Consider the following 15,579-nt stretch of genomic DNA (forward strand, 5'->3'; position numbering starts at 1 on the left):
CTTAGATTTCGCCTTTTTACAATATACACTACAGTTAAGGCATCTTGTCTAAGCCCCCTGGTTTCAATAAATAAACATCAATGCGTTTCAATGAATAAAGAAATAGTTATATTTTTTTTTTTTCCAATTTATCCCTAATGGGAAAGGCAAAGGACTTTAGTCCATACAGCCAGAATAGTTATATATATCAATAATGACGTTTAATACGTTTTTTGAAGTGTAAACTGTGCCAAATTAATAAAGAACAATTTAGAAAAAGTCTATCCATTATTCACCAACAATTTAATGAAATTGATTTTAATCATTTATAGATATAAAAAATATTTTCTTCAACAATGGTAAATTTGTAAGAATTTTAACATAAAGCGAAATATGTCTGCCACAAATCTCAAAGCGCTCACCTGAGTAATCAGGTTCTTTATAGGCATTAATTTATCCGTTAGTATAAAATATTATAAAGTAAAACGTCACCTGGAGGGGCCCAGTCCCAAAACTTTTCTTCGGCGCGTTCCCAAGATTGCGGAGCACCCTAGCCGGACATAGCCTAGATAACGGACATGCATTCGGAAAGTCGGGATCAGTTACATATTACGGGCGCAGATTTCATGTGCGGTCAAAAGCTTGTCTAGTTTTTATGGTTAAATAATAATATAATCTAAAAATTCTTGTGCTCTCGGCTTTTTTTTCGGAGATAAATTATGTGGTTTAGGTATTATTGAAGTTCCTTTACCGCCTCAAAGAAACAGTTGGTGCCCGCGATTTCGTCATGTCGTTTATTTTTCCTTTGACGTCGACTTTCAATGAATTCAAGTATTTAATTATTGGAGTACCTACTTTTAAAGCTAATGCAAAGTAAAGACAAAATTATTTCACATACATTTTATTTTCTTAAGTTATTAACCATTGATTTCCAAGAGTACAACTAAAAAACAAATTAAAGTACAAACACGTTTTGCATTGCTAACTAAACACAACTGTAGGTAACTTCTCTTGGCAAACCAGTACACAATCTTAACTTTACCAGGCGCACCACTCGAACGAGTCATTTCTAAATACATCAAAAACAGTCAGTTTACTTGGTCGAATAACAGCCTTTTCCATCGAGAACAGTACAGCAGTCAGCTAATGTGATTTTCTACAATAAAAAGTTACTTAAAAATATCTACTGAAAGCGATAAGTCTTGAAATTGAGCGAGCCCAACTATTTACGTAAACACTCAATGTATCATTAATCTGAGGCACTTTTATGAGACTGCGTGGTGAATAAAATATGATATAATATATAATGGTTTTTTTTAATGAATAAGACGAGTAACATGAAGCGAACGTGTTTGAGTCAACATAACGACATGATATGCGAAAACATGGAGTATATAACACATAGTAATAAATGTATATTATTATATTATGCCTTAGGTTCATCTGTGACATGTAATTACTAAAACACTTGATCAACGTTTCCAAATATGTATTATAGAGAATATTATGGTTTAATTCGCTTGTTTTGCAACTTTTAAATTATATTATAATGTAATATACAGTTAACCCTCCATTTTACCGAAATACGTACATGAAACGCTATACACAACAATCTTACTCTAAAATGTGAAAATATGTCGTCAATCCTACAATATCTTATGCATTGTAGGGATGTCAAATGCAGTTTTGAAACTTATAAATACATTAACATCATAAGCTAAGATTAATTAATTTATCAGTCAAATTATTTTTCGCAATAATATCTAGGCAATATGCACGATTCAAGATTTTTTTAAACGTGTACAAGTATTTGAATATAAGAAGTTAGGCTATACTGTTATACGCCGTGTATAATACAACAATTATATTTATAGAAAAATACATAAATAATGCCATAGAAAACATTTCTTACCATTTTGTTATAAAAGACAGAACGTTAGTATTCAATTACTAATCAAAGGTACCAATCGATGGTAGTTCTACAAAGCAAAAGATCTAAACGTAGTCAACATAATGTGTAGTAAAAACGGCTAACATCAAAGTTTGTTTATTTAACGCAGGAGTAGAAAGCAGATTACTGATTAGTTCTGGTAATTTAATGTACTAAAATATAGCCTCAATAGGCTTTCACGTCCTATTCTAATTAGGTACTCGCCAGTAATGCGCCAATTTTCTCATTAATACTATCGTTTGTACAACACCAATAACGTTCTTATATTCTAATTATCCTTTGATACATCGCCGTTAATTTCCTGAATAAACTATTTTACTAACAAAATAAGTGTCAATTCTTACAATATTAACGAATAAGACGAGCGAACAAGTCGCTGTTATTCTAACTTGATACATGTTAAAAATCTATAAAGGCATCCTTACCTCAGACTTTAGATTCAACACCGTCGTGTTGATGGTGTTTTAAGAACTAATTATTAGATTAAGTTATATATTAAATTAATATGCATTAGTCAGAATGTAGATAAGCCTTGTTATGGACAAAATTACAAAATCCGAAGCACCATTTTGTAAAGGATAATAATTAATCTTCGCCAATAGTGTGCTGGATCTACTGAACTTGTTTGAAATACCGGTCGATTTCGATATTTCATCGCTGTTTCAATTTATAATATAGCTAATTATTAAATAAACAACATGACTTTAGGCATAAAATGGCAGTATTTTAACTGGTTGTTTTTTTTTAATATGTACAAAATGTATCCTAAAACTTAACTAATGGTAACACGATGAGGAACGGACGTAAGTCGCTCATTCAGGTAACAGAATTTCCTAATTTATTTATACAAACAATTTTTACAGTATTTACGAATTTATGTTAACAACGTTACGATATTTTAAATGAAAACTGGTTAATAATTGAAATATGTGATAATGAGTTTGAGGTGAACTGAAAAAGGGGTCGCTTAACTGAAAACAGTTGGAATACACCAATTACAGTAATTAACAATATATAATTCAAAATGTTGACGAAATAATGTTATAAATATGTGGGATGAATAATGAATATATCATAAAAATCTTTTAAACGTAGCCAAAAATTTTAACCTAGAACCTAAGTCCCTAAAACGAACTTTTTGGTTGTATTACTTAATTTTAAGTTGGCATAAACCGCCGCTAACTCTAATGGTAACTGTTCACCGTTGTTGGAACGTTTTTACACTATTTTATAGTTAACAATATCAAATAAACAAGGAGGCAGTGATTATTGACAGTGTATGTTAGGTTTTCGAAAAGTCCTTAAAATAATTTATCCGGCGCAATAGTGACAGAAAAGTTATGATTCAAAAAGGTTTTACAGAATTGTATCACCAATGTTGACTAAGTTTTATTTCAGTTTTATATTCAGACAGATATTCTTAAGCAACTTGTAATGCGAACAGAAAAAAAATTGCGAGTCACTATTTTACCGGACCTCAGTTATGCCTAATTAATACAATGGTTTTATGACTAATGTGTGGTATATTACATCCCTACATATAATTATGTACTTATCAGGTGATTTAATCATAATTATGTATCATGACGACAAATGTTAGTTAATGGTATAAATAGTTAGTGCTATTAAACTATCTGATCATAAGGTTGACAGTATAAATGTTCATCACTGGGTCAGATATGTTTATAGCACTAGTTGTGAAATGATTGGGTTAATAACTACTGAGTTATGTTAGCAAACCACGCAGTCTGTGTATTGAAATTTTAACCGAATGAAAACTATTCCATTATTTTGCGGGTATTCAGGTTTGTGTGCAACGGACTGGACATTTAAGAATTGGGTACTTATTTAAATTGAACACATTAACATTATACAACAATAAACGGCAAAACGTATTTATGAAATAATTTTACGGATACGTAAAGCTATGAAAGGTCGTTCAATATACAGTTCATTTTATCTTAACTTTCGTAGGTATTACATGTTACAGTTACATGCGGTTCAAGGGTAAAGATCAAAGGAAAGTTTGCACAATTTTATGCGAAGTCTTTGCAGTAAAAATGCATATCTTGTGACAAGTATAAGTATAGAACGCCAAGTTCCTATATATGTTAGGATTAAACAGTACAATTGTATACAAGCAGTCTTGGTAAACACTGAGAATAAGTCCTTAGTGATACTATCATGAATATGTCATACAAAATTAAATTAAATTTTTCCGATAATACACACCCAGTAAAAAATAAATCTACCGGTTAAACTCTAGATATAAAATGCAAACTAAAACAGCAATATTCATTTACAAAGAAACAACTCCTAAAAACAACGACTAACCTATCAAAAACTTATACTATATTTACAGGAATATATTATGCGGTTCTCCGATTGACAAATTTAAATAGCAATATATATTCTAATTAACACTAAGTAGTATACACTACCACGTATAAAACACGCATTCAAGTCCCTTACTAAAAATAACTATTAATCATAAATCAGTCTGTCAATTGGGACGTTATAATTTTTCACCCATCACACACATATAACGTCTACACTCGTCGCACAATCATTGAAGAATCGCGAAATTAATCGTCCGTAAACAGCAACAACGCGGTTTAAAGGGTTTGTTAGAGGGATGGTTCTTCACCGCAGTGTTCAAACAAATAGGAACATTGCTAGGTGCGTTGGTGAACACAGGTGGTGGACGCGAACCGCTTCATAAGACAAGGGCGCGGCGGGAGCGAGGTTGTCGCTCATACATCGAGAACTACAAACCCTGCTCGGCCATATACTATCTGATTTCAGCTGAATTTAACACGAACGGCACGTAGAACATTTTGCTTTCTAGTAACAAGTTCGCCGCTGCCTGGATCTGAAAGTGAACCAATTGTTAGAAGCTTTCTATTTCAAACCAGCTTTCTCAAGTGATTTATCCCTGTGCTTCAAATAAGACCACTCATTCAATATTGCAAATGAATATCCTATTCAATAAGTTATATTATGCAGATATTCATTAAAATAATAAAAGACTGGTAGTGGAACCACTTGATGAATTTAATATATTTATGAAAATGTACCTCCGGTATTCTTGCGAATAATTCTTGTAGTCTACCAGGGTGATGTGGCGCAGCATGCTCTAAATAGCTCCGTAGAACTTGCACATATCGATCCTGAATTCCTTCCAACTCAACTTCTGAAAAAAAAATAGAACATCATAAATATTAAATAACGATTCTTGATAATATGAAGGGGTGGATCAAATACGGTATCTAATTATGTAAGTAATGTGTGTACTAAAAATTACACGGTAATTAATTTTGCACTTCTAGATTAGTAACCCTATTCGCCACTAGATGACGCTCAAAGACGTACGAAGACCAATGCCAGCGAGCGTGCGGTGCGGCGGTGACGTCACTCGCTCAGTAGGTCACTCCGATAGCGGGGCAACGACCGCGGCTAGCCGTTGACCTCCGCGCAATCGAGCTCGCGTCCTCACTCACTATAACTATCTCTCTCACACGCGTGCGCTTTTCCATACGTATTACGTTATACAAATATATATATGCGTTCTTATTTGAAATTTTCGGTATTTATCAAATGAATGATTTTTAATTGCCGAATCTCGTTAAAATTTTTAGTCAAACGGTATTTTTGTCCTTGACAAAGAGTGCAAGCGAGAATATTTTATAATTTTGCAATCACTTCGTAGTTTATAATTACGTATCAAACTTGTTTGTGAACGTTACACAATAACGCTGACAGCGAGTTAGCACGGCTAATCTGCTTTTTTTCATTGCTAGCAAAAGAGAAAGTTCCCTTCCGCATCTCACTTTTCGCTGAGAGTGAAATGCTGTCCCGTTCGACTGACGTAACTTAGCTAACGCATTGTGCTGTTGCGCTCTTCGTTACGGTTATAAATCTTGGCAGTGAGATTTTAGGTAGGTACTTGTATATACGTAGACTACGTACTTTTGCTCTTAATAACAATATTTTTTCGGACTGTTTTTTAAGAATCTTATAAGATTATAATAGGCATAAATAGTTATTAAATATAACTTAATTGCTTTAACAAGGCTTATCATTAGAAATAATTTTTGAAAAGATTTTGCGTGAAACCGTTGTTATTTTAATTAATCAATTATTTACGTCAACTAAAAGACCGAGACGCATGGCGGCATTGCTATAATGGATTAGTACGTTGGTATACAGTTATATACGCCCACGCGCGGTACATTGCGCAAGCGCTTTCCATTTCACTCCACGAAGCTCTTAAAGTATATAAACGTTTATTCCTTCTAATATTTCTAAATAACAATTTTATTGCTTTTAACATTCTTGCATTTGAATATATATAGTATGAAGTATCGAAAATTTAATGAATAAAGTAAAATGCATACATTTAAGGAATTACATAGAAACCATAAATCACGGACCAAGGCGGCGTTCCATTGCAAGCGTTGAAATTAAATATAAACATAACGAGCGCTGACCCAGTTGCGATAATGCAGGATGTCATATTTTCTTTACGTTGGGAATATGCTATATCGGTAAGCTAGTTTTCTTTCCACGCTCTAATAATTTTTCATTAACTTGCGATATTTACATTGAGTGTGAGACGCTTAGAAATTTGAGTATTGCGTTTTAACGCGTCTATTGAAACTAAATAACTTTGAAATAGATAAAGTTTATAACAAAATTAGATTTAAGAAACATGTAAGTTTTATTTAATTACGCTTAACATAGATATTATAAAAATATACGTTGAATTTATTATTTTAGTACTTCAAAAGGGGCTTAGAGTATACTACTCCACACAACCTATCAGTTTGAATTCTTAAAAGATTCGAAATCTAAATTGGAAGGTAAGCTTAAGACTTTAACACAAAATTTGATGAATATTGATTAAAATCTGGGTTAAGTATTTTGGACTCTGGAATTATCATAGCCTCTTAATATACGCCCATATAAAACATACATTTCCGCGTTCATTTCAGTAATAATTAAGGAAGTAAGATACAAATTGTGTATGTTATTGATTAGCTATACTTACAACTTACTTACATACATTGGGTATGGCTAAGACTTAATACGCGTCTTTTTATTCTGAGTTCATAGATAATGGCGCAGTCAGTAGCTAGTTTGAACTTAAATAAGTAATTTACTATCTGCTATTAATATCACATTTGCCGATCATGATATCATTATTTCGAGTAATAACTTAAATTATAATGTACTATAATCGTTTTCAGAAACGTCGCTTGTAAGTGGGTTACTTGTTCCATAAATCATAATGATCTTAACGAACTCATGTCCGAACTCACCAATTGAAAGACGTTTGTGAAATTCAACTCACTATAGGATAATTCTATTGGTTAATAATGTGTTTCGTGTTGAATGGTTTCGCGCCTATTAAACAGTGTAACACCTATTTAACAATATATTATAAAACTAAGAGAAGATTAAAAGAGCAAATCTCTTTTGAAAATAAAAATCGATTTGAAAATAGAAAACGGTTGGCTTTTTGAAACTACATATTTTTTTAGAAATAAAATATTTAAATAAGCGAACGTTGTTTAAAATTTATTAAAAATCCTTACAACATCCTAAGTGGATTGAAACGATATTGTTTTAATAAGATTTTATCCTAAAACTAATGTATATCTATTAATCCGTAAGTCACATTATCGAGTAGGCACTCGTCAAGTGAGTCAACGTCATAGGATGCCTAGCTCGTAACTGACCTACATTAACCGTGGGGCGATGCACCCCTGACTGGTCTATAAGTGGATTACTGCATGTACTATATACTATAAGCATAAATCTATTATGCGGCCTCTTTCATTAGCTATTTTAACGCTCATTTGATTATTAGGAAATAATATTTTATCGACATCAAAAACATGCATACAAAAAATAAACCTATAAAATGATCTGTTAGCTACCAGAAATTTTTGAACAACCTTAAACCATTGTTAAAATTTATAAATAACCTCATTACTAATTGAATATATTTAGGGGTTACAATATACTTTGCATCTTGTTGAAAACGTGTAACCTTATCATGATACGGAAACAATTCTATGTAAGTAACCTAAATAAGTGGCTAATTACTATAAGTGGTGAAAGGTTATCCACGAAAAATTAGTACAGCAAGTAAACTTTCCACTGTCAATTAATTGACACAAGTCGTAGAATAGCCCACTGGTTTTCACAATTTTGTTGGCATTTAGTATTTATATGAAATAATTCCAATGAATTCGATCCAATACGAACAATTTTTCCTATATAAAAAAAGAGTTTACTACTACGCTGCATTAATATCAGAAGAATACAAACTTACCCTGATTTAACAATATGTAGACTTTTAGACAGACGTACTCCTCCATCCGAAGCTGGATGCGCCTGAATACACAAGTGATTTGGGTCATCTTCTCTACCACTAAACCCACGTCAAGCCTTAGCTGTTCTAGAGTTATCGGCCTTCCCATGAGTGATGTTAAACAATTTTGTAACGTTCTAAGATTTGCGTTAACCTGGAAGAATACAATTAATATAATAAATATAATATACAACAAAGACAATACTAAGATCTATGAATACAAGTTAATTTATATGAATAATATACGATTTTAGTTTATTTTACACAAATTGTGATAGAACAATTTTTGTTTTTTCTCTCCTCGATTTTAACATTTACATTGGTCTATTATGTAAATACCCTGAACGTTGATATTTAAAACTTTGTTATACATAGAGATATAATGATACATAATCATCCTTCTAACTCATTGATATGCAATTTAAAAATTTCTTCCATTCAGGTATATAAATTATTGGATATTAAATATCAACAATGAAGTTATTATCAGTTTCTCATGTTATTGTACTTAAAACAAAAAAGTATATAGACTCATTAGCTGTTCACGTAATACTGTAACACATAAGCAAAAGGAAATGCACTAGACAATGAAAAGAGTTTTTGTGTAACTACCGCGATTACCGATGCACTTTATGTAATATATGCAACAATTATTTTCTTTTATTCACCAAGATTCACTACAGTTTTCTATTCGATCTATTAATTATTGGAACAGATTTTGCAAATGTGTTCAATAGAGTTTTGCATCTGCAAGAGCGTTGGAGTGCAGCTGAGACGACTTTCTATCGGTTATGCAACGATGCAGATCACGTAACAGCGCTCGCCCATATGGCGGAAGTGTACAGCGAATGTGACCGCTCGATTACCACTCGAGTGAGGCTAGTTACCGAGATTGCAATAACATTATATCAAATTCTATCGCTAGTTCTATATATGGAAGCAATTTAGAAAGTTAGTCCATATTCCACATATAACTATATATAGCATTAATTAGGTTTTACTAACCTCCTGCATAAAATCATGTTCGTGGTCTGATGAAGGTGGCGCATGAGCTAGTTTGCCATGCATTGCTTGATATGCCGCAGTTGTCAATACTGAGATCTCGTGCCATTTTTCCATTAATAGTTTTGAATGTATTTCCATAGGAATTTCCATTATGAACGGTAATTTTTTCGTCCAAGCGACCATTTTGTGGACGATTGAATCTCCAATCTTACATAGCTTATCACCTATTTCTGACGTGTCGTGCAGGAGATCAGGTAAATGGCGTACAGTGGCGATGTCTTCCATTGCATCGCAATCGATCAGTGCTCTGATCATATGCATGGCCCTATCTAGAGGTATCGCTCTATCTCTCGACGATGACACAGCACTTTCCAGTCTTGCTCTCAAGTGAACCACCTGGAGAAAAAATTATATGGGTGATTCAAAAAAGTTTGTACTTTATTAAAAGTAAACACTCAATTAGTTTAGAGCGACTTACCTCGCTTGGGTTTGTTAAAGCAGTCTTAAGTATGGTCCCATTAACGAGGTTTGGTGGGAGGGGTGGTAAAGGATCTTTAGGTTTTTCTGGAGGTGACGCCCTACTCGTTGCAGTTGATGTTTTTGGCTTCTTATGTTTCTTGTATTTAACCTTATATAAATTGTACACTGCACCACTATTTCGGCCTCCTGGCATACGATCTTCTCGCACGGCTGTAAATATAATAGACATCGGTTAAAATAAAGTTATATTTTTACATTATAAATCTTGTTAGAAAAATACATTACCTTGTAGAACCATCCCTTGTTCGATACATTTTTTAAAGCGACAATATTGGCATCTATTTCTTTGCGCCTTTGTTATTTCACAGCCACCATCAGCCACACATGTATATACTCGTCTGTTCTGCACAGTTCTTTTAAAGAAACCCTTGCAACCCTCACAAGTTATAATACCATAGTGGAGACCAGTCGCCTTATCTTCACATATCATGCAGATCATCGGCTGTTCATCTTCATCACGTTCGGCTTCAGGTGCATACGTTCTTAACTCGGGTCGTGGTGCTAAAGGACTTGGATTTGGTACATTTGAAATACCAGGAACTCCGCCAGCAGCAGCACTAAGATTTAAGGCATGTATTTGCTGATGAGCCGGTAATTGGGAAACGTCCCCAGCCCATAATAGTTCCATGTTTAGTCTTGGCCCTTGAGTTCGCCTCAACTCACCTCCTAGATTTAACAAAAGTCGAGCTGCTGATTCTTCACTACATGTATTAGGATCTGATGCAGGTGGTGTTGGAGTGTGAGAAGCTCCCGGGGATGGTTCCCCTCCAGACGTGGGTGCAGGAAGAGTCCAGAACATTGTCCGGACTCCACCAGATTCGCCCATAATTACTGCGGGTGCTCCTCTCCATTGCGTCGAACTTCTTGCGCCTTTTGGTTCTAATGGTTGTGGTGGAAAATGACCGCCAATGAGTTCAGGTTTTACCCCATTAATGCAAGCCGCGGGAGGCCAATGATTTGGCGATAAAGAGGCGTGGGGACTTGGCGGGGGAGGAGCGAGGGCGCGAGATCTATACGAATGCGGATGATCTGGGGGTGGCCCTTCTAATTTGACAGATGAATAATGGGAGGATGGGGAGGAGTCATGCTTTCCAGCAGAAGAGACTTCTATTTTAATGGGTGCAGGTGCACCTTCAAACTTGATGACGGAGTTCGGTGGGGCGGAGCGAATAACGGTTGGGTGGCAGGCTGCAGGAGAGGGTGAGGGAGAGCCACCGCCGTCAAACACGGGCGGCGGGTGCGGCGGCGTGCTGCAACCGGCGTCTGCCATGCGCGGCGACGGCGGGCCAGGGTCCGGCGAAGACGTGCTTGTGTCCGCTGCCGACTCGCCTGTAACACCAATCACAATCGACAACAGTCCACAGAAACTTAGTCTTAAAATGATAAATAGAAACTAGGTGAAATGTCAACGACCGCGCGGTAGTTTAGAGCGGGGAGAGAGGCGGGGACGCGACACTGCACTTCCCGCGCCGCCGACTAGATTAGCCGGTTGCGTCACGATGCGAGTGTTGCGGCCCCGACCACACTGAAAACTAATCCATTAAATGAAAATCCTCTCTAAGTAATTTGTACATACCGGCGTCCATGCAAATACCTACGATCGATTGTTTAACTTTTATACCGAATAGTTTACAGATTATATAAGAATGCGGAACACGGAAAATATGGAAAATTTATTGAAAATATAGGAAGCGTGCCCGCACGTTGCAGTGAACGAACGCGAGATGCGGTGTGGAGCGCGAAGAGAAAGTGAAAGCAGCGCGCGCGCAGATGCAGTGTGCCGCCCGGAAGCTTTAGTTCGCGCTACTCTACTCACAAAGGGTCCTATGTATATTATTGCATAGTAATATGTAGTAACATTATATTAAATAATTACTATAAAACACTATAAACATTACAAATTATAACTATCTATATTTTACACTACCTAAGATCCTGATTTTAACGAATAAAACATTATGTCATAATATTTTGTCCATACGAGGAACAAAAAAGGTAAAAATTTGTTAATAAAAACAAAATATTCAACAACTTCAATCTTAATATGTCACTAAGTAGTATTAACTTTACCGACTTTTTACAAAATCCATATGCGTTGATTACCCTTAAACATAGCAATTCACTTGTCTCGTATCACAAACCGCGTTTAATTCGTCCGCAACATAACGCGCGCGGGAAATTCGGTTGTTTACGCGTGGAAGAAAGTTTTCCAGCGGGCGTCGGGCGTCGGGCGTTAGGCGCAATGAGCCCGACCTACCGCAAGGCTTCTCCCCTCTCCCCCTCCAGCTATTAGGTCACACGGCCGTGCGTGCGAACTGCAACCGCACAATGACTAGTGCACGCGTGCACCGCTCTCGCTTCGAGGACGATCTCTATTTCACTCAGCGTCCTTTGCCACATCATTGGTGGGGACCGATCTTTCTAGCCGCGTGATGCAATTGGCTCTAAGGTCCTAGGCTTGCATAGATAGACTTTAGTTATTAGTATATTGGTAACCCTGTATAATAGTTATACTTGTCCATTGCAACTTGAGATTTCATGCGACAATTAAGAATCATATCGTGGCAACAAGTTCATCATTGCACTCATTGTTTTATCATATTCCTACAAAGTTCCTACAAAATTGCCTTTTAAGCTTGAGAATTAAACTAAAATCACGGAACACAGAGATTGCGTAATAGTCTATTTTTCGATCGCTGCACGAAGGTCGTATGCGGTCATCAACCGAGAAAAGTAGGTCAGTCCAACCCCCTGTCTTCCACCCTGACGCCACGTGTCGCTCTGGGCCGATCCATGAGCCCTTATTCACTCTATTTATAGCCTTACATAACAGACCCGTAATTTTATTACTGTCCTATTATATATTGATGTATATAGACCTGGCTATGCTACATAAGGGCTGTTTAACTTAACCCTTAAAGCAAGTTCCGAAGGTTTGTTATGATTTCGGTTATTAGAAAAAAATTGTTATTGATTTATTATTACAGAGTTTAAGTGGCGTTTCTTATATGTCAAAAATACATAAGACATAAACAAGTTAATTTCATTAGATTAATATGCAATACTTTTTTCCTAGTACCTAAATAACACTGAAAATGTTTAGAAAATGAAAAATGGCTTAATGTAGAAAGTTGCCAAAACTCTTATTGTTTTTCGAGGTAATCTCTATTCCTCTCTACGCATTCGATGGATCAAAAAAAGCATTGGGCCCATTCATATGTAGGAGCATGGGCATGGGCTCTTCTATGGCATTTTCGTACTCTTTCTTGAAGTTACAACCCAAACAATACCTAGGCTTGCCCGTATATGCTGATAGGCTCTTATCTTCCTCTATCATGCGTCGCACAGCACTGATGTTATCTTCAGTAGTCGCTGTAAAGGACGTCCGTCACGCGGATCATCATCGAGATGCAACATCCACGCTAAAACTCGTTAAAGCTAAAATTGTAAATAGTGGCTCAAGATGGGGCTTCATTAATAAATGCTAATCGCAGCCTATCATAGCTTTGGTATTGAGTAAGCCCACAACGAAAGTCATAATAAATCATAGACCGAAAATTTTCTCGCGTTAGGTTCATTTTCACGTGTAACAAGAGTTTTAGATTTGCCGCCAACCCACAAAAGTAAATGAGAAATGAATGCAATATACCAAAGAGTTCTAAAATTGAAATTAAAAAAAGTTTAATTAGTATTGTTTCTATGTAGCCAGTTCTAAACATTTTCAGTGTCACCTTCGTATTACTACTTTTACGATTTAAGTTCGGTTGGTTTGGTGTCCCAATGAAACTGTACATTATTTCGAAATATATTACAACTATAAAATATAGATACAAGTCAATGTAAGCGTTTGATCCATTTACAGTTTTAGAATACGCTATGAATTAAATTTGTAACTGAAATACGACTGACAAGCACTGCGAAAATAGGTACAACAATGTCAAGAGCATCTAAAAACTTAAATCAGTGAAACATTTACGCAACGAGGCGTGTCATTTGCACGTTCCTGTTTATCTTAACAAGTAGAGGGGTGCGTCATGACGTTCCGACGTGGCGTCATAAAACGTCACTCCCCCGATTTTCGCTTGCGTATCGTCACATCTTGTCAAAACTTATTTAAAAAGACCCACTGCTAAAAAGTTACGTAAAAAATTATCAGAAATATTCTGAGATGCATATTATCCAAAATTACACCGTCTATCTTTAATAGGAAACGCATTTATTGTATTCTTATTAAACTCTGAGCTTTTGTTTTTTTCGGTATCTCGGGTTAAGGCGCGTTTATTTTTGAATAATTATACCATTTCTGAACATGAAGATCTCGATAAAATAAGCTTCTTGAAACGCTTTTGCTAATAAGTTTTGTTTTCAGTTTCATTACCACAGTTTACAATGCCCGGCTATTCTCAGACAATCGAGCCGAATGTACGGCAATGAATACGTCTTTCACTCTTGTATTATTCATAAGGTCACGACTGCAATTACGATTACTTTCTTTTCAATATTTAAATTTCTCCCTTTAAGATGAAAACGTTCAAAACAGAACGACACGCTGTTTGTTTTTCTTTAATTTACTTTGAAACTCTTTTATGTATTCTTACCCAAAGGTACTGTATTACTAATAATAGAACTGCTTCGTTTTTATTATTAAACTTATTATAACTTTATACTTTAACTTGGTACATTCGATATCATCGCATTTACTTATTCCGAACCAAAACATGAAAGAAACCATTGTTTCATCCAAAAATCGATTGTCTTGTATCAAATCAAAACTTAATAAAGATCTTGTAAAAAAATAATATGGAATTTTGAAACGTATATAAACTATATGATATCGTCGTCACTCACATCAAAATCGTTATTGAATTATTATATGTAAATAAGACTGTTAGTATTAGTATATATGCTTTGTGGTACAGTTCGAGCAGTTGAAATAGTAGACTTGAGATTGTGGCTTACCAGCTTATTTAGGAAATGAAATGAATTTAGAATGAATAATAAGTAGATATTACGAGTCGTTCGTAACTCGACATTGGAGCGATACTTGTTGAACCGGATTTGGTTTCGGCAAATTATTATTTCACGTTTTAAGTGAAAGTTCCATTTCACATCACTTTTACATTATACTCTTTATATTATTCAATCGAGCTTATGTTGGCAAATTTCTACATTGTACAATAAATAAGTATTAATATTCTCGTGTATATTATCATAATTTACTTTATAATGGAAGTTTCTTCTTGAATAAAATAGGCATTAACTATTTTTGTTGATGCTAATAAAAACAACATGTTTGTCAATATTCCTCTTATAAATTAAACGCAAATAACATGACATTGACTTATCCTTGTAAATTATAATAGTTATCGCATTTCCTAGTTAAAACCAGTTATTTACAAAATAATAATATATTATAAAATTTTAACGACTCAAATACTTTACATTTTTATATTACAAACTTATAAAAACTATTTAATAATTGAAACATATTTTGAAAGTTATTGTAGTAAGAGCAATTGTAACAAATGTTGCGTGCTTTTCATTTTTCATTGTAAAGGTTGTATTAGTGAATAAGTGCATCACTTTAACTCGAGCAGTACAACAAAGTTTGGTTATTTAATTCCAATAGTAAATTCTGTCTTAAACACTTTTTATTTATGATATTATAATTATTATAGTACATACTCAATTATGATACTACATTAACCGTCAATGAAAGAATTTA

At 34.8% G+C, this 15,579-nt stretch overlaps 1 protein-coding gene across 6 annotated transcripts in view; it reads right to left on the minus strand.

Moving 5' to 3' along the window:
- Nucleotides 1-864: 864 nt before the first annotated feature.
- LOC111004472 (hormone receptor 4) overlaps nt 865-15,579 on the minus strand; it is a 66,919-nt gene continuing 52,204 nt past the window's right edge. For 4 of the 6 annotated variants that reach the window (XM_045630484.1, XM_022275514.2, XM_022275521.2 and 1 more), the window contains 6 exons: nt 10,080-11,183; nt 9,793-10,004; nt 9,315-9,710; nt 8,271-8,463; nt 5,008-5,123; nt 865-4,802 (listed from right to left, as the gene is read on the minus strand). In XM_045630484.1, coding sequence (XP_045486440.1) covers nt 4,722-4,802; nt 5,008-5,123; nt 8,271-8,463; nt 9,315-9,710; nt 9,793-10,004; nt 10,080-11,183 — 2,102 coding nt within the window. In that variant the 3' untranslated portion in view covers nt 865-4,721. Of the gene's footprint in view, nt 4,803-5,007; nt 5,124-8,270; nt 8,464-9,314; nt 9,711-9,792; nt 10,005-10,079; nt 11,184-11,430; nt 11,699-11,957; nt 12,122-15,579 lie in introns of those variants that run through there. The other 2 variants (XM_022256582.2, XM_022256573.2) reach the window with 2 other exon arrangements.

This window comes from Pieris rapae, chromosome 12, assembly GCF_905147795.1.
Source record: "Pieris rapae chromosome 12, ilPieRapa1.1, whole genome shotgun sequence".
Classification (NCBI taxonomy): domain Eukaryota; kingdom Metazoa; phylum Arthropoda; class Insecta; order Lepidoptera; family Pieridae; genus Pieris; species Pieris rapae.